Below are 25512 nucleotides of genomic sequence, written 5' to 3'. Positions count from 1 at the left end.
AAAGAAAAGAATGCATGGTCAACGTCATAGGGATGTTGAAAATAAGACAGACAGAGAAAAAAATGGCTGTGGATGACTAAAAGTGGTTTAAAACCGGAAACGGAGGCTCTCACCTGTGCTATCCAAGAGCAAGCATTAAGAACAAACTGCATAAAAGACAGAATAGACAACACAGCAGAAAGTGATAAGTGCAGAATTTGTGGACAAAACGATGAAACCGTATGGCATATTACCAGGCAATATACGCCACTAGCTCAGAAGGAATATAAGAGACGTCACGACAATATAGCCGGGCTTGTCCATTGAAAACTTTGCAGCAAGTATGGACTTGACAGAGAAAAAGAAATGGTACGACCACAAGCCTGAAGGCATCGTCGAAAATAGAAATGCAAAGATCCTATGGGATTTTATGATTCAGTGCGACCATGAGATAGAGAATAGGAAGCCGGACATAGTCTTAATTGAGAAAGAAAATAAACTATGCTGGATCATAGATATAGCATGCCCAGCTGACAACAAGGTATGCGATAAGGAAGGAAGAAAAGTTGAGAGATATGACAGATTAGCTTAGGAGGTTAAGAAGTCGTGGTCGCTGAAAAAGGTAGTAGTAGTACCAATAATTGTCGGGTCTCTGGGAACTGTGAATAAAAATCTTGAGAAGTACATGGAACAAATAGAGGCTCAAATAAAGGTTGAACACTTGCAGAAAACAGCACTGTTTTCAACCGCTGGAATACTCCTGAAGGTGCTCGAAAAATAAGGGGTGTTACCTTAGTTCACTGGTAGTGAACAGCTGGCACCGTAGTACATCTCGAGCGTTAGAAGCTGTGCAAAAACGAGGAAATAGACATAAAATCCAGTTTAGTACAGCTCCAGAAAACAGTGTTATTAAAGACAGCTAGGGCACTTAGGAGGATTTTGGGGGTCTAAGTTTACCTGTTGTAGCTCGTTGTTAGGAATGTTTTTCTTTTCCAACAGTCTAATCTGTTGTGTATATATGAAAATTATAATAATATAACTTGATAATTAAAAAACAGTCGACCACCTAATCTCTGGGTGCAAGCTTTTAGCACCTGCAAAGAAGAAGTCAAGGCATGACAAGACTGGCCAACCGCTGACACATGATGCATACAGCACCTTGAGATTGTAACTGAGGGAGAAAGTGTAACGATTCTTTGGGGCTTTCCAGCAGGTACAGACCGGACCATGAAAGCAAATATACCAGATATTGTTGTGTAAGACAAAAACAATAAAATTTGTTCATTGATTGTCATAAGCATACCTTGTGACCATAATATCTTGGCAAAAGAACTTGATAAGCTCAGAAAATATAAAGATATGATAATTGAGATCGAAAAGATGTGTCATCTCAAGACGGTTTAAATACCAGCGATTGTAGGAGCAATGGAATGATGGAAAATGGAACTGAAAGTTATTTAAGAATGATCTCTGGCTTATCATCATCCATGCCGGAAGTGCAAAAGATTGTCTTCACTGGTAGGTCACACATACTGAGAAGAGCATTGTCGCTGTGAATTTTCTTTTCTTTTTTTCTTTTTTATTTTCTTTGTTTACTTTTATTTATTTATTTTTTTTCATTTTTCTCTCTATCTTTGTTAATCTTTTTCCCTATCACATGACGTTATATTTGAACAATCTGGTGTGTTTATTTCAATAGCCTACCAATGTATACAGGTAGGTAATGTTCCTCTAGCCTAGGTATCAAGAAGACATTCGGCAAGAAATAGAAGCAAACGAAAGATGATAATGATAATGATGTTAATGATGATGATGATGATGATGATGATGATGATGATAACAATAACGATAATCTTTTCTATGATAGGCTAGGGGCGTGAAATTTGGGGTTAGCGGAGTAGTCGATTACGACCCCCCACCCCCAGTGCTTTACTGGGACTTGATTTATCCACCACGAAAGAATGAAGGCAAAGTTGACCTCGGCGGAATTTGAACTCAGAATGTAAAGACTGACGAAATACTTATTTCGTTATTGCCCACAAGGGGCTAAACATAGAGGGAACAAACAAGAACAGACGAACGGATTAAGTCGATTACATCGACCCCAGTGCGTAACTGGTACTTAATTTATCGACCCCGAAAGGATGAAAGGCAAAGTGGACCTCGGCGGAGTTTGAACTCAGAACGTAACGGCAGACGAAATACCGCTAAGCATTTCGCCCGGCGTGCTAACGATTCTGCCAGCATTTTGTCCGACTTGGGATACAATGATTCAGCGTGACAATCAATTTAGACATCGGAAATTTGACATTACTGTGATGAACAGTGAAGATAAAATATGCCTGATAATCGATATAGCATGTCCTGATTACAAAAGGATTGAAAAGAAAGAGGAAGAAAAAGGGAACAATTATGATAAATTGAAGTGGGAAATACGCACTTTGAGGGCAATGAAGAGATTGGACGTGATACGAATAATGATCGGCTCGCTTAGAAACATCAGCGCTTAACTACCAACCCGGCCCAAAAAGATTGGTATAAATTTAAAGATAGAACACCTACAAATCAGCATTGCTTGGAGCTGCAAGAGTTCTCCATGGGGTTGAGATGCAAGAGTTCTCCACGGGGATTGAATCTAGGCATCGACGAGAACAGTTTCAGTAATCTCTTCCAGATGACCTTCGGGTTGAGGATCATGGACAATTTTCTAAAGTCTTTGACTTGGCAGTGCTACAGAGGGGCATTGACGGTTCGAGACAAGCTCTTCGGGTATGGAAGTGCCAAGAGCCGAACCTGCCCGAGATGCCTTCTGGAGGACGTCCTGTATGCAAGAATTTAGTGTCTGTGCATTAGAGAGCTGTGTGGAGCAGCTGTTGTCGCGTGTAAGACGAATTCAGTTGTCTGCCGAATTTATAGTGAAGATCTACGTACCACCTTCCCTTAGCAGAAAAGGAAGACATGTTTTCTCTGCTTGGTGGATGTGTCAAAAAAGCTGTGTAGTGGACGAGTCTGAACGGTTTGAAGACAGGCACATCCATATCCAGTCAAGTCCTCATACATTTCTTCAAATATCATTTGAAGAGGAAGGTGAGGGTAGAGAGGAAGGTGCTGCCTTCTGGTGTGTTTATTAAAAGGTGGTCGATAGTGGCAAGACCGGTGAGACTGAATGTATATACTGTGAATATGCTTTTCCAAACAGTACGAAAGAGACTGGAAGGAAGAACTTTCCCATGCCTTGGAGTTGGCAGAGTAATCCGAGATTCTTGTGTGGGGTTTACCCCGGATTACTCTAAGTGGTCTGCCCTGCTATTGGGAATTATATTTATTTATTTATTCATTTATTTATTTATTATATATTTCTCAACTTTTTAGTATATATCCTGTCTTTTATCCGTCAATGGGGTAGTATCTCCCCTTGATTGATATTAACCTCACGTCTTTGTATTTTATTATAATTTTGAAAACTATATTGGACTATTAGAAGTGCCGGGGTGTTAATGGCTTTGATTTTTAGATTTCAGTTGTTTTAAGTATGAGTTTTATTCTTCTATAATATTCCTTTCTTATTTTTTCTTTCATGCTAGCAAGTTGTATACCATCCTCGTCTATCCCCAGTTATTTGTAATTTTCTTGTGGGTCAAGCTCGTTCATGGCAGTGTCGATATCTATTAAATGGAAGCTGTTTTTCTGAGCTTGCGTCTTACAAACGTTGCTTAGCACACTTTTCAAGGCCAAAGTCCATCCCAATATCATTACTGAATTCTTTACCAGTTGTTAGCGGCCCTACTAGCTTTTCTTCATTTCTAGTATAGAGCTTCAGATCGTCCATATAAAACATGGTTTATTGTCGTATTGTAAACGTTGAATCCATACCTGGTGTTACTTCATTAGTTTGAGGGTGGGATCAGTGCCATGCAAAAGAGTAATGGAGAGAGAGAGTGGAAGAATAGACATCTGTTCAAGGAAAGTGTGTATTCTGTCCGTTAATAGAGATGTGAGGATCTTGTAGGAGGTGTTGAGACATGTTATAGGTCGGGAGTTCTTTGAATTTTCTGCGATTTCAGTTTTTGGTAGAAGGTATGTTGTTCCTTCGGGTAGGAAGGCAGGTATTTCATCTGGGTTCAGTCAGAGATGAAGCGAGATTTTGGTGTACTTCTGTTAGACAGTTTAACCAGAAGTTAGGTATTCGGTCCAGGCTTGGGGTTTTCCTAAGAACACCTCTTAGCTCTTCTGTCTCTATTGCCTTCCATTCTGTTCAACTTCATCCAGTCTCTCTCACAGTCCATCCAGTCAGCTTTAGCATTATATTCGTTTTTGTTGCTCCATATCTTATTCCAGAACTCTTCCATTTCCTCAGTCTCAGGTGGCTCCTTTATTTCTATCTTACTTTTGCTAATTTCCCTATAACATTTCTTTCCATCCGTCTTGAATATCTTGTTTTGTCGATAAAATTTGATTCTTTTGTCATACTTTCTCAGCCGTCGGGCTTTCTATAGTATTCGTTGTTTCAATTGTTCCTTAGTTGCAGGGAGATTTATAAAATCTATTGTTTTATATTTTTGCTTGATTTTTTTCTAGCTCGTTTTGCCTTGACATTTACTCCTCTAGCAAGTTCATCGAGAACTGATACATCCGCCCGCAGATTCGGTCTCGTTTTTTATTGCGACTTTCCACTTAGAAGGTCTATTGACATGGTTGGTTGTCTTAATACCTAGCTGAGCAGTTATAATTTTTTGCAGTGGAACAGATGAAGTTATTTAAGGTTGTTAGATCATTTCTCTTATTACGTAAGTTCTAAGAGCAACATTATATATCATGATTACGTTGTTTTAATTTTTTTTTTTTTGATGTTGTTTAAGAACTTTGCCAATAGTTGTCTACTGATGATGTCAGAAGACTCGGTGTTGCTGAGGTCGCTGATGATATATTTCTTCTTGGTTCTATGATCTTCACTTTATTATTGGCTTCAAATTTTGTATCATAGCTGCTCTGGTGTTTTTGTGGTTGGTCTACTTTTCCTCTTTTTCCGCATATGTGTTCTTCGCTAATCTTTCTTCAGCTCGCTCGTTGGGATTTACTGCTCGTATACTGGGTTCTGTGAATCTATTACCTATTTGTTGTTTTCATTTGGTCTGCCATGAGATATTTGTGTCCTAATTTCGCTAATTTCAACGTCAGTTAACCTTTTATTCTTCATGATGTTTCTACATACATTACTTAGTTTATTTGCATCTATATATCTGCATACTTCATTGCCTACTAAGTGTCTCCATGAAGTGTAATTTTGTACTATGTGGTTATTGGTTGGGGTTAGTCGGGCTGTATAGAACGCTTTCAACACATCTCTATAATCGTCTCTAGTCCATTTTCTGCGTTTTGCTTTCGGTAATATTTTTGTTGGCATCACTACAGGTCTAGGGTTAATGTTATCCTGAATCTCGTTACCTTGTTTTTGAGAGTTTGTTACAGCAGCAGACTTTTGAACCCCAGTCTGGTTCCCCATTGAGTAACGCGGTCCTTGCTGTCCCGGGTGATGACAGATTCGGCATGTGTTTTGGCTTGTCATTAAATCATTGACAGTGAAAATAGGAGACGGATCTGTCTGTTCAGAGTTGAAATTTTGACCTGACGCCGCTTCCTTGTTCTTCAAATGGATATATTTATCATATCGTAGGTTAATAGATCGACAATCGCTTCTATTTTTTATTCGTAGCTATCTTTCCAGGTATAACTTTTTGGTCATGATTTAAACTGAGTATTTGGTTATGATTTAATCTAATTTTCTCCATTTTATATTCCCTTGTGGGAAATCGCTTTGTTTTTGTTCGGTACGGTGTCGCACTTTGTTTTTGTTTGGTACGGTGTCGAAATTCTAACCAAAACCTGAAAGCAGTTGGTAAAATCCACCATGCATTTAAGGATATGATATCAGCTAATGATGTTGATATTATAGATCTCAACCGCCTGTGTTGTGCGTCCGCGAAAATCTCAACTGTTCTATACGGTGAAAAGATTAGAAAGCGACAACATTCCCACAAAAAGCCTTCTTAGATCTGACATAAAAAAAAACCTTAAGTTTCACAAGACTATCAAACCAACAAAACATTCGAAAGTTAAAAAAAAAATATATAAAAACCATACTCGACATCGACACCATCATAGAAACCATCAAGCAAAAGGTGTGTAACAAAGCTGCCCGCATAGCGTGGTATGAAAAGCGCGTAGATTCTTCAAGGACAACGTCATGTTCAAAAATAACCCTAAAAAATGGGTTACAGCTAATATTCTGCTTTATGCCAGAGATTTGCTTGACAGTTGCTTGACTTTAACCAGTGGAGCATGTCTCTTAATGGATGACGATATGTGTATGTGAATCTCTGTTCACGAGCAGTAATAGGGTAGCCTCATAACCATTGTGTTGAGATGAATTGTTTTGGAGTTAAAACAATTCAGCTCTGGAAACATGGGTCTTTCGTTCATCATATTCAAACAACCTTTATTCAAGGACCCTTTGAGAGGGATGGGTTACTCGACTCGAGGAAAAATTATGACACCGCCCCCACCATCACCACCACCACCACCACTACCACCATCACTACCACCACCGAAGCCACCAACCCCTGGTTACGATGATGATGACGATTACTCTTGGTATCCATACACAGACAACGTAAGACTACCCACTCACTAACTACGCAATTGGCAAAGCAAACGTATGTTTACAGCCATATGTCACATAGCATGTAATAAAAAAAAAACAGAGTCTTCCATCGACAACATAATTTAAAAAATTTGCAGCCGGGTAAAAAAAAAAAAAAATAAATAAATAAACACTTCCCACGCAAAGATTTCCGGTTATTAGAGTAATGAGATGACGTTACCAGTAAATCAGAGTGACTTGTAAAATCAGGGAAAATAGAATATTTCAAATCTGAGACTTAAAGAGATCATTTTGTTAAAAATAAAAACCACAATTAAAGACGGACCAGAGCTGCGCATTACTCATTGATTTATCTACCGCTATCAGTATATACATGTTGCATAGGCACTATATAACCACACATCCGTGCAGAAGTTTAATGCATTTTCTATTTCTACTTGCTCAAGGCATTGAAACCGAAATATTACCATATGGTGTAAAAGTATATAGATAGATAGATAGATAGATAGATAGATAGATAGATAGATAGATTCAGATGAATATGGTACTTAAGTTTAGGCACCAGAATTTAGTATCGTATTATCCATACAGTTTCAAAATAAGGTGATTAAAATCAAAATAAGCAACAAGGATATACAAAGGTAATGCAGTACGATCGTTTTATGCGACTCCATTTAATTGAGCATGTATTACCTTTGAATATCCTTGTTGCTTATTTTGATTTATATATATATATATATCAATAAGGAGTAAATATTCAGAAGTGAATATTTATATAAATATCATTATTGATACTATTATCTGCGATAGATATAAATAGTCGATAATAAAAGCAACAATAATACAGGTGGTTGTAGGACTTAAATAGCATTAGATAGCTATAGAATTAAAATTTGTATTCATTATAAGGGCACGCAAGGCGCCTACCTGCTAGAAAGAAGAGTTAAAACCCTCGTTTAAACCACGAATAACACTGAAAAATTGTGTGCCCTTATGATGAATATATATATGGAGACAGAAATTAGTATTTTAAATGATTACAAGGCGCAGATATGAGTACCTAGTAAACATGCTCTCTTTACAACTACATGGTTCCGAGTTTGGTTCAGTTATATGGTATTTAGGAAATATTTTGCAACAAGCAAAAAAAAAAAAGAAGAAAAAACAAGAACACATGTCATGGACTAATTTCATTACTGAACCAATTACCAAAGACAAAGATAACCTAAAAAAGCTAAGAAAAACAACTGCATATTGCTTAAATTTTTCCACTCAGATATGTTTCTCATAACTCATCGTTGTTTAAATTATACGGACTACCTACGCCATCAATGTGCTCTACACTTTAATGTGTAAACTGCAGTCCTTCGGCTAGGGGTGATAAGACCTGTCAGCTGTTGTGCTGATGGTGGCTATTGAACACGTCTTCACGACAATTCTCCAAACAATACGCCTGTCCCATTCTATAATGGCCAACCGGCTTTGCAGAATTATTGGTTCATGAAATTACTTCCTCTTCAAAAGAGTAGTTGGTCATACATGCCATTAGGTCTTTATTATACACCCTCTACGGGTGGAGATGATTTTGATAAATGAAGAGTTTATGCTGAATGGTATTTGATATACTTGTACTTGTCTATTAGGAACATTTTGGGGCATATTTTGATGGCGTTATAATGCCATCAATCTTCACCACATTTGTGAAAATAGTAGCGAAATATTTACTAAATAAAAGTATATGAATATACACAGGGAGCTGAAGAAAGCAAAATGTGCCACGAGAATAATTTACTCAGACTCCATTCTCATAGTAAACAACACTTATATCTGTAATGTTAGCATATAGCTACAGCACCGACTTTGTGGACACTGCTGGTTGGGAACCTTTTATTATATGCTCAAATTTACGAGGCCGTCAGAATAGTTTACTGCACGGCTCTTTTTCACAGTAAAATATTGGTTTCAGATTTTGGTACAAGGCCAGCAATTTAATGGAGGAAGGATAAATTGATTACATCGATCCCAGTGCTCAATTGGTTCTTATTTTATCGACCTTGAACTTAGGGTTGAAGACGAAGTTGCGTTTGTAAACTTTGATGGAAATAGAATCATTTCTCGACACGCCGAAGTAGAATGAAAACAATGAAAACACGACGGTGAAACAAATCATCGATATATAACTAAATATATTGATATATACAACGAAATACAACAAAAAGGCGGCGAGCTGGCAGAAACGTTAGCACGCCAGGCGAAATGCATTCCGTCTGACTATACGTTCTGAGTTCAAATTCTGCCAAGGTCAACTTTGCTTTTCATCCTTTCGGTGTCAATAAATTAAGCACCAGTTACGCACTGGGGTCCATGTAATCAACTTAATCCCTTTGTCTGTCCTTGTTTGTCCCCTCTATGTTTAGCCCCTTGTGGGCAATAAAGAGATAAGAATCATTTTTCTACGCTAAAGTTTCCACCCGATCGGCTATACCGACATTCCTGGCGAATTATTTGGTTTCGCCGTTTATGTTATTGTATGTGCGTGGAAAAGATCACGTATAATTTTGCCTGTTGTTATTTTCTATCAGCTTATCCTACGTGCTGCCATTTACTCTAAGAGCCTCTTTTGTTATCTATATAGCTTTTTATCTATATAGATTTTTTTATTGTCTGCACTCTGTGGTGACATGCTGTAAAGTCCTATCTGAATCTTTAAGAAGACTACGAGGCGTGCTAAAAAGTTCTTTGTTTTAAGTAAAAGAAAATACAAGGGAATCACTCAATTATGATTTTATTCAACATATTCCCGTCTCAGATTCATAGACTTATTGCAGCGGTCCTTCGATATTTCTAAGCCCTTTAAAAGAACTTGTAAGATTGGGCCTTCAGCAGGCATTTCTCGATACCCTTAAGGTTAGGAATTTTTTCAGCCCCCCACCCCTCGTATATTGGAGGAAATCTTGCACCGGAAAAGGTTGTAGGGCTTATGAAATCCCTGCTTTCATTTCGAAAAATATTTCTCATTTTAGGTCTTTCTCACCACTAAGCTGACCAAGACAGTATTTTTACCTTCTTTAGTAAAGAGGTTGTGTGCCTCTGACCAGCAGGTCTAAAGAGTTACCTACATTGCCAAGTGCAATAATAGATGTGAAACCAATCGAAACTTTCCGACTGGCCATAACCAACGATTGCATGAAATATTACTGCTCAAAATTTTAGTGTGCTTTTGGCCGATATAACGCATACATACATAAACTGTTTGTGTTCTTTTCTGTCTATCTACCTACAGATCGAGCATTTTCCAATCCTTCCCTGGTTGTCCAAATAAAAATGCTTCTTGATGTGGCTATTAAGTGGTTAGTTGTTAACCGGTCTATGTAGTATGTAAAGTCACTTCCATTAAATTTTTTTTTCGTTAAATGTAAGTGTAACAGCAGACAGACATACGCCCACCTGTTATTACGTATTAGCTAATTCTAGTTTATTCTTCAACCACATTTCGATCTTGTACAATTAGCCAATGATTCCCCCTTCACTAATCGACAGTTTCAGTAAAGTCAAGTCCCCCCTTTCACTATAGACTATAATATGCTCGTACTTTTCTCAGGTAACCTCTATAACAATTAAAATAAATATAACTCAGTAATCCTTCTTTATTTTCGAGACATATAATTTTTTTGTCTAGTTAACTTTTTAATGTTACTTACTTAAAATTTATTAGCAATAATGAAGTTGTTCTTTTATTGTCAGTTTACCTCTGACATTACGTCATTTACGTCTGTGTGACATTTGTTGCAGGATATTTTATCGTAACAAAAGTACTGGTGTTAATGGTGTTTTATGTTACAATCGTTTGTGTGTAAGGGAGGTATTTTTTGGTGAAATTACTGTTTCTCGAGGTAACAAGTAAATTTGAAATTACGATTACGTGACAAGAATTCAATTAGCACCCATACGACAACTTGATTTCTTCTATGCATTGGATATTATTATTTTTTTAATTTTTTCTATTTTTATGTATTCAGAACTAATGAATTAAATTCTGATTGCATGGAACTGTATTATCCATAACTAATTATGTTGGTCCACTAGATTCTCCTTGACGCATCACCACAACCACCACCGTCACAAATACCATCACCACAACCATCAGTTACACCACTACTACCACCACTACCATTATTATCATCATCGTCATTGGAAGGAGTTCACTCATCATTGTGTGACGCTAACCTCTCCCTACTTTCAATATCTTCTGCATCATGTGACATTCCCTCTTCATGACAGCCTGTGTCATATGTTAAAAGATCGACGCATGTTATCGAAAAAAGCCGAATGTGATTAACCAGCTGAGTTATACAAAGTAGGTTGTCATCAACCAGCTTCTTACTATTCCTTTAGCAGTGTCCAGCAAAGCGAGGCATTTAATAGCACGTAGGCCCTTTAACAATGTTTTTAGCTAAACTCTGCATTAAACTAGTCAAGAAACCAAGGGGTTCATCAGGTCACAGATATGTATGACATAACCATTCGACAAGGCCACATATATTGATAGGAAATACATTGTATGTTCTTATAAATGTAAGACGACGAATTTAGTCTCCCGCATAAAATGCATGGAGAGTGAATGTACGAACCAGAATACAGCATAAAGTGTGGAGACCTCTAGGAGCTTAGCTGAGAGACTAAATGTACACTGGCGAGAGTATAATGACAGCGCACAGTCGTCTGCACTCTATCAATATGGTAACATGCTGAATCGAATTAGAGTTCTATATTTAAGAGATGAGGAATTATGTGCATTATTTACAATTGACGGATATTTGTTCTCATCTTGTTTCTTGTTAACACAATTTTCGGCTGATGCACTCTCCATCCTTCATCAGGTGTCTTGGGGAAATTTCGAATCTGGGTTCTCATTCCTAAGGTATTTTTCGATGTTGTTGTTGTTGTTGTTGTTGTTGTTGTTCTTCTTCTTCTTCTTCTTCTTCTTCTTCTTCTTCTTCTTCTTCTTCTTCTTCTTCTTCTTCTTCTTCTTCTTCTTATTATTATTATTATTATTATTATTATTATTATTATTATTATTATTATTATTATTATTATTATTATTTACGAGCTGGCAGAAACGTTAGCACGCCGGGCGAAATGCTTAGCGGTATTTCGTCTGTCTTTACGTTCTGAGTTCAAATTCCTCCGAGGTCGACTTTGCCTTTCATCCTTTCGGGGTCGATAAATTAAGTACCAGTTGTGTACTGGGGTCGATCTAATTTAGGTCCCATCCCCTAAATTTTTGGGGCCTTGTGCCTAGAATACAAAATATTATTAGTATTCAGGTTACTGCCTGGAATCGAAGTCAGAATCTTGGCGTTAGTAGCCTGCGCTCTTAACCACTAGGCCATATTTCCGCGTTCGATTCCAGATAGTGACATGAATAATAATAATAATAATAATAATAATAATAATGATAATAATAAGAGTAAAAACATCGAAAAATACCCTCGGAATGAGAACCCAGGTTCGAAATTTCCCCAAGACACCTGATGAAGGCTGGAAGGTATATCAGCCGAAACGTTGTGTTAACAACAAACAAGATGAGGACAAATATCCGTCAATTGTAAATAACGTGAATGGAATTAGTATCTAAAATGTTTTTAAACTCTAAATAAAAATACACATAGTAACTAGGAGAATCACAACTCCACTGCCAATACCGACACTATATATATATATATATATATGTGTGTGTGTGTGTGTGTGTCCACAAGCACTCCCTAACTATTCCTGCTACTAATTCCTTCCACTACGTCACACAAACACATACACATACACACTAACAGATAAACAACCAAACCTCGCACACACACGCACACATACATACGCACACATACATACGCACACACACGTTCTGTTATTACACGCACACTTGCAGACCCTCGCGCATGCACACATATTCACCTACCTTTTTCACTCTCCTGTCTTAGAAAGAACTTTTCCTCCACCACTTCCTCTTCCGGTCCTTCCACAATGTAACCTCGTGGACATCGGTGCTGATTTTTTCTTCCTCCGTTTTTCCCTTCTTTGAACTTTCCTTGTTTCCGACAAAGGGCTCCGTCCGAAACGTCATACTCTCTCTCTTTCCTCTCCCGAGCGTCAGGTAATACTATCCGTATCACGTCCTCACGTTGTTGTTTTTTGTTATTGTTTTTTGACTGTTTTTTGAACTTATATATATATATATACATGCATATATATATTGAATATCCAGTCAGCTGCGTCTAATCGTATTATTCATCACTGTTCATGCGAATGTTTCGTGGAGCATTCAAACAATCAAATGACATCTGATGATCGACCTTTTTATTGCACTAACGTACAGATCGATGCCTCCTGTAGTATTCTCCTGGCTACGAAATAAGAGCGTCTCCCGTAACCATATCTGACATCAAGGGTGTATCTCCACTATAATATGCGTTTGTTACTATGGTGACTGGGTATTTGGAATTCATTGATTTTGTATTGGTCACACCATGATATTTACTGCGATATATTGAAGTAGATAGGGCAGAATTCAAGGCAAAATATGTATGAGAAAGGTGCAATAATGCATATTGGTAACATCAGCAGAAATGTCGAAAATGTCTGTATCTTTTTCAAGTGAATACACTTCAGCTAGTGTATTCATTTGAACATCATTACCAAATCTACTAATACGTGGGGGGTTCCATAGGCAAGCACTGAACCACTAGACGTGCGATCCGAACAGGCTCATCCGCATCTAGCCATTTCTAGGAAACATATTCTAGTCCTCACCTCTAAATAATATCAATGATACTTATCTGTATCGAACCATTGATCTTTCTTTTATAACTTCTTTCTTTCATGCTGACTTCAATTCCTGTCACACCTCCCGTATATTCTATTCAAAACAATTTCCAATGCTGAACATTTATGCATCATATACAATTTCAAATGATTTATTTCTATCGTTCTTTTATACGTAAGCATTTGCTTATTCAAATATTTATTTATTCACATTGCATGATAATTCGTATGTAAATTCGAGATAAACTCCAGTGTACTGTTAGTGCTAAGAAATTATTTCTGTGTCTCAATTCTATTCAATAGAGTTAATATCAAATCAATATGTATTCCATTGTATACAATTACAAAAGCCTGATGTATCACAAGTTGAAATAATTAAAATGACTACAAGCGAAACGATAGATGCAAGATATAAGATACATATACTCTAACTATAAAGCCATAAATACAATCGTGACGTGTTATAATCAAACATTTATGTTTTTACACATGTATAGTCAAATCTACGACAGAGAATTATGGTGAACTGTGAGAGTTCAGCCTGCTAATTAAAAATTATTGTTATAGTTTTGAATACATTTGAAGTATGTACACCAAGTTGTAGACAGGAAGCAAGGCGGTAGTTCGTGGTTAAACGGGTTTAGTGATTAGTGGTTACAGTAGCGATTCAATCAATCAATTATATTTTTGTCAACCAGTGAGTTGCGATTAGACCGGAGTACAGTCATAGAGTCACAGCGCAAGTTGCGTAAATCTCTTCCATTTAACGTATTTGGATACCAGTAATACTTATGCAAATTTTACTTTATATTCAAACTTATTCCGACGATACACACACACACACACACACACACACGCATCTATATATATATATATATATGCATGCATGTAGGTGTGTATGTATGTATTTGTGTATAGTCCTAGGTTCGAGGTGTAGGACGAAAGCGAGCTTCAAGCAATTCCTAGGAAATAGAATAAAAGAACATCTTTCAGGAACGATAGTGGTTTATTGGAGCGGAAGGTTTTGGATTATTTTTGTACCGAAGTACGATAAGTTGAAAATGATTTTTGATATTTCACGGTAATTCGCTAGGGTTGCCAGGTAAGCGAATAAAAATCCAAGAGTTAAGGAACAGAATAGATAAAATCTGGGTAACATATGTTTTCTAGCGAGTGTAACCTCGGAAGTGTTAAATAGCCAAGCGAGAGATATACCGCAGGCTTCGTTTCAGGCTAAAAGTATCTTGATTAAATGAAAATATTATTAGATAGATAGATAGATAGATAGATAGATAGATAGATAGATATAGGCGCAGTTGTGCGGTAATTAAATTGCTTACCAACCACATTGTTCCGGATTCAGTTCCACTGCGTGGTACCTTGGGAAAGTGTCTTCTACTATAGCCTCGGGCCGACCAAAATCTTGTGAGTGAATCTGGTAGATGTAAATTGAAAGAAACTTGTTGTATATATATACATACATACATACATACATACATGCATGCATACATACATTCATATATATATGTTAATCAATGACAACTGCTATTAGATTTAGAATATAAGGCAGCGGGATATCAGAGTGGTTAGCACGCTGGGCAGAATGCTTAGCGGCATTTCTTCCATTCCTAGCTCAAATTTTTCCGAGGTCGACTTTGTCTTTCATCCTTTTGTGTTCAATAATATAAACCGCTGGCGTTGTACCAAAATTAGGGTCCAATATTAGATTTAGAATAAAGTTAGCAACGTTGTATGTTGTTTAATTGAGCATATAAGAACTGCCGTTAAATTTATATCACCAAATTATTATAACATGCATGTTTCTATATACAGATATGCTAGAAGATTAAATATCAAGAGTTTATTGTTGTATGATTTAAATGAAAATCATATAATAGAAAGTGGAGAACAAATTAACTTATTAATCGCCTGAAATGGTGCTCTCAAAATTATGTCTTTTGGTAAAAATCAATGGAAGCGCTTTTAACATGATATAGACTCTGTTTGAGATGTAGAAAGAAGTAAAGTAAGAACATCGATATGTGAAAATAGGGATTAACCTGTGACATACCCAAATTTGAATTGCGCAATACCTAACTAGCATTTAGAACATCACGTGTATTTCTGTATAGCTAAATAGAAACTGTGGGGAGCATATGTATTCAAGTCCACATATAATTTTGTTAAAGTCCACAGTCGAGTATGTCACAGATTAATCCCTATTTTCTTCTCTGGAGGATTAAAGCTTAAGAGTAATAAATTTATGCTTATGAACAATAGCTGAGACTATACTGTACACGTAAACCGGATCTTTGCACTTTTGGAATAAATATCCAACTTTAAAAATATCACTTCAAAATTTTAAAAGAGGCTGATACAACATATTACATATCGAAGAGTGTGATGCACAGAATTCTATTTGCAAACTTCTATTAAATATTGGTACGAACGATTCATAATTTCTTTAGCTATCTATATAATATACCCCGAACTTATCAAAGTATGTTAAATTATATAACGCTAACTTGAAAGATAATTGCTATTCCTTCAGAAAACATTTTTTTTCCAGTGGTGTGAAGAAATAATTGGCAATATAATTTCTATGGTACAAAAAACAAAACAGCAATTAACACAAAGACTCGTGTAATCTAATTAACAAAAAATATGTTAGTATATGTGCCGTTCATAATGGAAATATAGAAGTGATAAAATTAGAAACAATACTGAAATACATTTAAAGGAATGAATGCAAGCGAAATGTTAAAAATGTTGAACACCAAATGTAGGGGACATTCTAAGACTAAAATGTACGCAAAAGAGAAAACCGTTAACTTCTAGAAAATTTCTAAGACTGTTTTTGTACACACGCATACATAGGTGTACGTAAGTACGTGACGACTGCAACTCTAATTCTAACAATTTTCTGAAAATTATGAACAGCGCAGACTATTGTCCAGCTAGGGACCTATAATCTTTTATACAGATGTAGAAATGATGGGCGCACTTGCCGACACATGTCTTCATTCAATCACAAAATCATTCATTGATTGTTTTGCCATTTTTGGCTGCGGCCAGCTCTAGTGTGCAATAAAAGAGATATTATTAGAGACGTTAGAAATCAATCGATGCTAATGCCTGAAGCTTTTTCAAGTGAGAAAATGCCACTCTGAAAGCAACACGTGCATTTTCCCCAATTAGCATCTAATGACGTCTTCAATTTTCTCTTCTGGAAAGTGACCTTGACACATTTACCAAGACCAAATTCCATCCTGATGTCATCACTGAATGCTTTCACAGTACGTAATTGACCCTCAAGCTCATTATTATCTTTGTCATAGAGTTTTAAGTCCTCCATATAAACTAGATGGATTATTGTCTTGTTAGTTTTCAACCCATACCTTATTCTGTTAAGTTCACTTGTAAGGAGTATTATGGCTATGCAAAAAGTTTGGGGTGTAAGTGAGTACCTTCGAAAATGCCATAGTTGATATTAATACCGTTGGATGTCATTGCACCATTAGAGTGGTGCAAATCGAGATTCGTATTCTAAACTGACATGTTGTGCTTGAGAAGTTTGAAACTACTGGTGAAATTTTGAAGTTATCTAGCGATTTTAAAATCCATAAATACAGTATGCTGTCAAAGGCCTTTTTATAATCAATCCATGCGGGACTGAGATTTCTGCGCTTGTTACGGCAGTTCTCGGGGAATATGAGATTGATTAAGAGCTGATATTTGCATCCATATGAGCCTCATCGGCACCCTTTTTGTTCAGTAGGGAAAATATTGTTGTGCTCCATAAATGCGTGTGTTTTCTCCACGAGGATGGATGTTAAAATGTTATACGTGGTAGATAGGCAGATTATGGGCCGAAGGTTTTACGGAAATTTAGTTTCATTATTCTTTGGAATAATGAGGAGGTGGTTGACTGCTTGGAAGTTTTATTTTCGGTGATTCCTTCTGGGGTTTATTCATACCACGTCTTTGCTCTTTTTAGGCTTTGATTTCCGCAGAGCTCCCAATGGATAATTCTTACCGCATCGTCAGTTGGCGACCCAGGTTCATTTGCTTGAGTACCACGTTCAAGAGTATCAGGCAAAGAACGAAAAGCAGCGGAGACGGGCTGTCACCCTGGAGTATCCCTCTCCTGGTACCCAGCGTGCCCAAGCTTTTTCCGTAAGATGTCAGTTCAGTTTTTTCCATCGCACCATTCTTCTCTTCAGGAAACACGTTACATTCCTCGCAATTCCAAACAGATCGAAGCACTCGATGATCCACCAATGTGGAATCATGTCATAAGCTTTGCAATAGTCAATCCAGGCCATTCCCAGATTTGTTCTCTTTCGTTTACAATATTGCATTATCATTTTGTCTACCAGTAGTTGATCTTTGGTACTTCTGCATCACCTTCTACAGCCGTTTTATTCCGTCGGTAATATATCGTCCTCATCAAGAAATTTGTACACTTCTTCTGCAATTCCTTCTGACAGTAACTTCAATATTAACGGGAGACAGGAAATTGGTCTGTAATTGTCAGCAGTGTTTCTCTTTAATGTATCCTTCAGGCACAACACCGTTCGTCCTTTTGTCAACCAGCCGAGGACTTCAAATTCTCCATTAATCAATGTATTAAATTGTTCTGCGATCAATTTATGACAACTACTGGACTTTTTAATCCCAAATCCATATATACCATCAGATCCTGCTAGTTTCCAATTGCTTATCTTTTTACTCATATTTATGATACTGTTTTCTGTGAAGTGGGTAGCCTCTTGCTGGGGGATAAGAAGTTGTTTGCTTCAAGCTGCAAATCCATTCAGCTGTAGTATTATGTTGTTCTTGCTTACTCTATATCTTACCCACAAAGCGTGAACTTTCATCAGCATCAGGGACTAATCTTTCAAGTTTTTTTTTATTGTCATTAATCTCTTGGTAAAATCGTTATTGATCGGTTCTAAACAATTTGTTTTGCTGGCATTGCTTACGACGTTCTCCAAACCTAGCTAGCTTTGCTTTTTTGCGCGCGTATGTGCGGCTTCAGTTCTTCAATTACAACATCCAGGTCTTTTCTATCTACACCATAGTCTTATTAACTTTTTCGAATTTATATTCATTCTTAAGTTCTCCATTTCTTTTCTTGACAAGTACTGACATTACGCTGTTCAATGAGTTTACATCTTCAGAAATTCTCCTTTTCCACCAAGGTCGTTTATTTTCTCTTCTATCCGTCGCTGTTCTATTCTCAGTAGTTCCCAGTCTCATCCTTTCCGCCACAATCCTACTAGCAGCCATGGAAATGTATTTGTTTGTGTGATGTTCTTTATTCCAATGTGTCTTTATTGACTTTATTCAATATTGACTTTATTCGATTTAGTCTCCATTAGTTAGCCTTCTTAAAGTTGCACACAAATTCTGTCCCTTCTGTATTTAATAGATCCACAATTCTGTCTATTATTAATCGATCTTCATTATTTGAGCAGTCACTGACCTTAATTCGTTCACAATTCACGGTATTGTATTCTTGCGGACAATTGTTCATCTCTTACACTATACCACTTTCATTTCTCGAATTATTATTATTATTATTATTATTATTATTATTATTATTATTATTATTATTATTATTATTATTATTGTTCAGTGGTTTTATTTTTATAACGTGCTTTCACTTCACTACCGAGCGCAGCTCTGTGCGCCTTGGGTATGTGCTGTGGTTTGCTGTGGTGCTCTTATGTTTACTATTATTATTATTATTATTATTATTATTATTATTATTATTATTATTATTATTATTATTATTTGCATTTACTCTGCACGTTTGCTACAATCAGTTGCCGAGACACACTCAGCGTCCTAGGGTGATTGAAGGATAAGAGATGTTACAGTATGACTGAAAGCTTGGGGAGGGGAAGTGGCAGGGGCAGTAGCGAAATATCTTCATGTAAGACAACACAGACATTTAGATTGATAATATGTTTTAAAGAACGTGGGCAGTACATGTCACCACAATCTTTTAGATTTCTCTGAGACATAGTTCTCCTGGGATTTTATTTAGATGTTTTTGAGATACCTTTTTTATCATATCTAGTGCACCCACAAGAAAAGGAACAGCTCTCGCTTTAAGATGCCACATCTTTTATATTTCAATTTTCTGCTCCTTATATTTACTTAATTTGTCAGATATATTTTTACAGTTCGAACACGGATATATTTTTATCAGTGGGAACACTTACATCTATTAGACTACAAGTATTTCTTCCCTGACTTTAATGACTATGTCTGGTCGATTATCCTGAATCGCTTTGTCGGTGATGATTAGAAAATCCCAAGGGATAATGACATTTGAAATATCAGACACTGGCTCACGATAATGTACATACCAGTAAGCAGGAGTGTTGATTTTGTGTTTAAATATTTTCCAATGTAAAAATGCTCCTATCCTATCGTGGTAATTTTTGTATTCGTTTGGTGTCAGCGCAGGACATTTGATACATTGTTTCGTCAAATGTGCCGCAGAATCTGCATTTATGGTCAGAACTATTTTGAAGAAGGTTAGCCTGATAGCTTTTGGTTAGCAAGCTTTGGTCTTGTGTCGTTAATATGAAACCTTTAGTCGCTGCTTTCAGTCCTGAGCTTTTCAACCACAGATGGGTTGTTGCCTGGTCTACATCAGCATTTCGGTTTCGACGTATATACCGTCCTGAGCTTCGTAGCCATTGATGCGTGCGTTTCTGGTCGACATCAGCTTGTTTGCTACGAGCCACATACTTGCCATGCAGAGGTTTCTCTTCCCATCTGCTAGCTAATTTTTCATGTGCTTTTGTCTTTGCAATTAATTTTATTTTCTTTGCAGCAGCAGTTGGCGCATTTCCTTCAACTTGATCAAGCTGGTGAGTATTTAAGAGATCAGTAGCAATTTTTTTGCTCTCTTTCAGAATAGAGTGAAGTTTTTTTCGGTCTTTCATGTTTTTCAACATGTTTCAGCATCCAATCGTTGGTTGTTTCAAGGTATTTGGCCAGTCCGATTGTGATGGTTTTGTACGTAAGTTCAAGCTGGATAAAGCCTCGATCTCCCTGAGCTCTGGGAAGGTAAAGACGATCCACGTCTGCCTTTGGATGGTGCATCTTATTAAAAGTCAGTAACAGGTTTGTTCCTTCTTCTTCTTCTTCTTCTTCTTCTTCTTCTTCTTCTTCTTCTTCTTCTTCTTCTTCTTCTTCTTCTTCTTCTTCTTCTTCTTCTTCTTCTTCTTCTTCTTCTTCTTATTATTATTATTATTATTATTATTATTATTATTATTATTATTATTATTATTATTATTATTATTAATAATATTACTATTCAGTTGTCTTATTTTAATCACGTGCTTCCACTGCACTACCGAGCGCAGCTCTGTGTGTCTTGGGTATGTGCTCTGGTTTGTTGTGATGCTCTTATTTTTACTGTTTTAAAAATGCTTTACGTTGGATGTGTGCAATGCCTAGTAGTGCTATTTTTTGTAGGTTATGTATACTTGTTAGTCCCGGTGTTTGTTTTAGGAATTTGACTATTATTATTATCATTATCATTATTATTGTTGTTGTTGTTGTTGTTGTTGTTTTTGTTGTTGTTGTTGTTGTTATTAAGGCGGCGAAATGCTTAGCGGTATTTCGTCCGTCACTACGCTCTGAGTTCAAATTCCATCGAGGTCGACTTTTCACTTGGGTGGCTGTAATCAACTAGTCCTCCTCTCCGAAAGTTCAGGCCTCGTGCCTATGGTAGAAAGGATTATTATTATTATTATTATTATTATTATTATTATTATTATTATTATTATTATTATTATTATTATTACTATTATTATTATTATTATTATTATTATTATTATTATTATTATTATTATTACAAATTATGCGTAGTCCCTCCGAAATCTTAATTTAGCTAACATGATAACCGGTAGTCACTGATAGCTGGCAATCTTCAATCTTAACTCGCATTTGAAATTAATTTCATTTCCATTGCATTTCTCTAGGCTTTTCGTCACTCACTAATATCAGCAAAATGAAAAGAAGCAAGATACCACGTAAATATTTAATAATCTTGGTAAAAGTGCTGACTTCGCAAAATAACATTTTCAATTCTCACGATGAAGTAAAATAAATATCATAAAAATAACGATGGCTACATATCTAAACTATATCAGGAAGAACGAGGTGGAGCAGGGTTGAAGTTAAAAAGATGAATCATTTATTATGTGTATCTTCAATCAAGTTACAATATTTACGAGTATTTCAGAAACATTTGCTCATGCATACATTCATGGACAGATATACGCATATATATATATATATACATATACAAATATACATATAAAGATAGGTAAGTATTGTAGTATATATATATATATATATATTGTTGAAATTTATAGAAAAACAAAAGACGAAGGCAGGTGTATAAACAACAAAGTGCTGTATTAGTTTAAAGCTCGGGAAGGTGAGAAAGTCTTTTGCATTTCGAGCCTATGCTCTTCAACAGAAAGGAACACGATGAAATGAACAGAGAGAGTATAGGAAGAGAGTGAATATATATGGTATATGGCGTGTGTGTGTGTGCATGTGTGTGTGTGCATGTGTGTAACTATGAATGAACCAGTTTACATGAAATCATATTCAACCACACTTACAGAAGCCCGTATCTGCCTATTTATACACATCCGTATCTAACTTTCTGTGTGTGCCTGCATGCAGGATTTCAAGTGTAATCTCTATTCTTAGGTAAAGGAAAGACGCAAATAACACTGTTTATGTAGTTGCTCAGTATCTAACTGAAGTACAAGAGTATGTTGGAATGTAAACGAAAGTGTGTGTGCGTGAGAGAGAGAGAGAGAGAGAGAGAGAGAGAGAGAGAACAGATAGACAGAAAGAGAGAAGACAAGAGATAAGAGAAGCCAAAAGAAGAGAAAATGAAAAGAGTTGGAGAGACATTGAGTGAGACTCTATGCAAAAAAATTCAATGCCTAAAGTTTCAAGCATACATTCGATTCTGTTGAATTATTATTGACACAAACAAGAGTGTTTGTATAGAACGCCGGCGCCATTTGAATGCATTTGTATGCAATGAGGTTACCATTAGAATGGAGTTCCACATCATAAAAGAGACATCGTTTCTCAATTGTAAACGCCTGGATGCATGCACAAACAATCACAGACGCAACTCTTCATTTCTTTCACCAATAATTCCAGAGATACAGAATACAAAAAATGTTAGATCTGTCTAGCCCCCCCCCCCTCTCAAAAAAAAAAACACAGAGATTTCCACTTATAATTGAGAGGTATAGCAGATTTCATTACTTGTGCCAAATATTATAGACTAACCAGGTTTCATATGTACTCCACTAAATGTTCAGTTCTATATTTAAGAGATGAGGAAATATGTACATTATTTACATTTGACGGATATTTGTCCTCATCTTGTTTGTTGTTAATGCGTTTTGGCTGATATGCCCTCATCAGGTGTCTTGGGGAAATTTCGAACCTTGAAAATGAGAACCCAGTTTCGAAATTTCCCCAAGATACCTGATGAAAGCTGAAGGGTATTTTAGCCAAAAGGTTGTGTTAATAACAAACACGATGAGGACAAATATCCGTCAAATATAAATAATGTAAATAATGTATCATTAAATGTTAGTCTCAAATTTTGTTACAAGGTCACCAATTCCAGTCTGTGTGTGAGGCAATTACATCGACTCCATGTACTCAACTGGTACTTATTTTATCGACAATGTAAAGATGAAGATCTAAGTTAACTTCGGTGGGATTTGAACTCAGAACGGAAAGACGAACGAAATGCGCTAAGCATTTTGCCCAGCTTGCTAATGATTCTGTCAGCACGCCACCTTCCCTTTTATACCACGAAATATTAATAATTGTGTGGTTGGTTCCAAGCATGAAGCATAATAGATTTGCCCTGCTTTAGAAGAAGGGTACACTGATAAAATCTCCGGTGCAAACTATTGACACTGAGACCAAGCCTAATGCTTAAAGTATAAATAGTCAGAAACTATAGATATATCATTGTCTAACATCATTGACTTAACATAGTGTTCTGAAGTTAAGGGAATAAATTCGACATAGTCTAATGTGCTGTTTAACCACTGATCTCAAAGGAATAAATAAATAAAAAAAAGAAATTATTTCGAAAGACCTACAATTAGTCGCCAGAATATTACGGTCAACAGCGTCCATGAATTGGCAAAAGTTGCTGGCGATACCAAGAAATAATCCCAACTAGAAATCAATAAACGCTGATGAGAACCGGAAAGTGATTCACTATTCTATAGAATTCGTCAAATCCTATAAAACTTTGGATCTATCATCACAAAAATTGTAGTAGGAAAGTGACCCTCGAGCGTGCTGCTGCTTAATTAAAATTAACCGTGGTTATGCACAGGCTTAACCACAATTAAGGATTAAGAATCTTGTATCACATGTGGTCGAGACTACTATTCTCAATGGTTGCTTCAACGGAGAAGATATAGTGATACACAGCATGACACACATACCAACAAATGTGCCCTTTCACTGTAGATGGGGCGCAAATTGGCAATCATTACATCTTCTGATAGAGTGTTTTGTAATATTTGTCGAACCCTGTACGCTGTGTGTTAAAATCCCACCGAAGTCACTCTGGTTTCTACACGTTATAAAAATAATGATTATATTTCCATAGATGAATCGATTGCGAACATTGCAATTTCTACTAATTTTCAAATTATTGTAGGAAATATAGAAGGAATAAAAACTACAATTGCATGTTCAATAATACTTTGAAATAGAATATATCAATTTTCACATCCATTTCATATAATGTTCTTTTTAATGGGATTCAATTAGGGTCTATATCATTCACAGAATTAAATTATGAACAAATTATATTAATCTTGAACGGGAATCTGTAGCAGAGTGCATTAGAAATTAAATTTTATAAATGCAAAAGGAATGAGTTTCATTTATTATATGGAAGATAACATTTCAAAAGAAGCCCAAAAATGTTTCGAACGCACAAAATGTCTTCATTAAGAAAAATTCGTAAGCACTTATATTTACCTTTTCAACCAAAGAGGAAATTCTTTTACTTCTACACACACACACACACACACACACACACACACACACACACACACACACATATATATATATATATATATATATATATATATATATATATATATATATATATACGTGTATATACAAATTTGTGTATATGAATGTATGCATATATGTGTGTAAGTATACGTTTATATATGCATATAGCTAAGAAGGTAAGGCAGTAGGATGGCAGAATCGTTAGCACGTCCGGCAGAATCGTTAGCACGTCCGGCAGAATCGTTAGCACGTCCGGCAAAATGATTAGTGGCAAATCTTCCGGCTCTTTACGTTATGAGTTCAAATCCTGCCGAAGCTCACTTTGCCTTTCTTCCCTTCTAGATTGATAAAATAAACTATCAGAAAAGTACCGGGGTCGATGTAATCGACTAGCATCTTCAATTCAAAATTGCTAGATTTAAACTCTGGAATGGACAACCTCTGGAACGAACCTCTTCTGATAAATATAATGTGATCTCGGTCACTTCTAAGCCATGAAAACCGGGTAACCGGTGTTATGAGCACTAGAGGACGAGGTAGCAAAATAATACATACATACACACATACATACAGCGTGGTTGTATGGTCAGAAGTTTACTTCACGACCACATGGTTGCTAGCTCAGTCCCCCTGTGTGGCACATTGAAAAGTGTCTTCTACTATAGCTGCGGGCCGACCAAAGCTTTGTGAGTAAATTTGGTAGCTGGAAACTGAAAGAAGCCTGTCGTGTATGTATGTATGTATGTATGTATGTATGTATATATCTTACGTTTAAGATGATTCCCATGCATTTCCCTGAGGAGAAGTTTACATTTTTAACATCGCCGATTCCTATGGATCGCATAAATTGTAATTCTTCGAAGCATATGTCGGAATAAAGTATGCAATTATAACATGCGTTTTCTCCATTCCTTAAATTTTTAAATATACTCAAA

General features: G+C 36.4%; 1 protein-coding gene and 1 long non-coding RNA gene across 2 annotated transcripts in view; one reads left to right on the top strand and one right to left on the bottom strand.

The window, feature by feature from the left end:
- The window catches only part of LOC106871982 (uncharacterized), a 62163-nt gene extending 47343 nt beyond the window's left edge, over positions 1-14820 (bottom strand). The window contains exon 1 of the mRNA XM_052969030.1: positions 14797-14820. Within this exon, the coding sequence (XP_052824990.1) occupies positions 14797-14805 (9 nt within the window). The 5' untranslated portion in view covers positions 14806-14820. The remainder of the gene's footprint in view (positions 1-14796) is intronic.
- Positions 14821-19664: 4844 nt separating this feature from the next.
- On the top strand, positions 19665-21608 carry LOC128248165 (uncharacterized). Its single transcript, XR_008264467.1, has 2 exons — positions 19665-20602; positions 21466-21608. It is a non-coding gene; the product is annotated as an uncharacterized LOC128248165 (long non-coding RNA).
- The last annotated feature ends 3904 nt before the right edge of the window (positions 21609-25512 follow it).

The sequence above is a fragment of the Octopus bimaculoides genome, chromosome 6, assembly GCF_001194135.2.
Source record: "Octopus bimaculoides isolate UCB-OBI-ISO-001 chromosome 6, ASM119413v2, whole genome shotgun sequence".
Lineage (NCBI taxonomy): Eukaryota > Metazoa > Mollusca > Cephalopoda > Octopoda > Octopodidae > Octopus > Octopus bimaculoides.
This window is presented reverse-complemented; position numbering and strand designations above follow the sequence as displayed.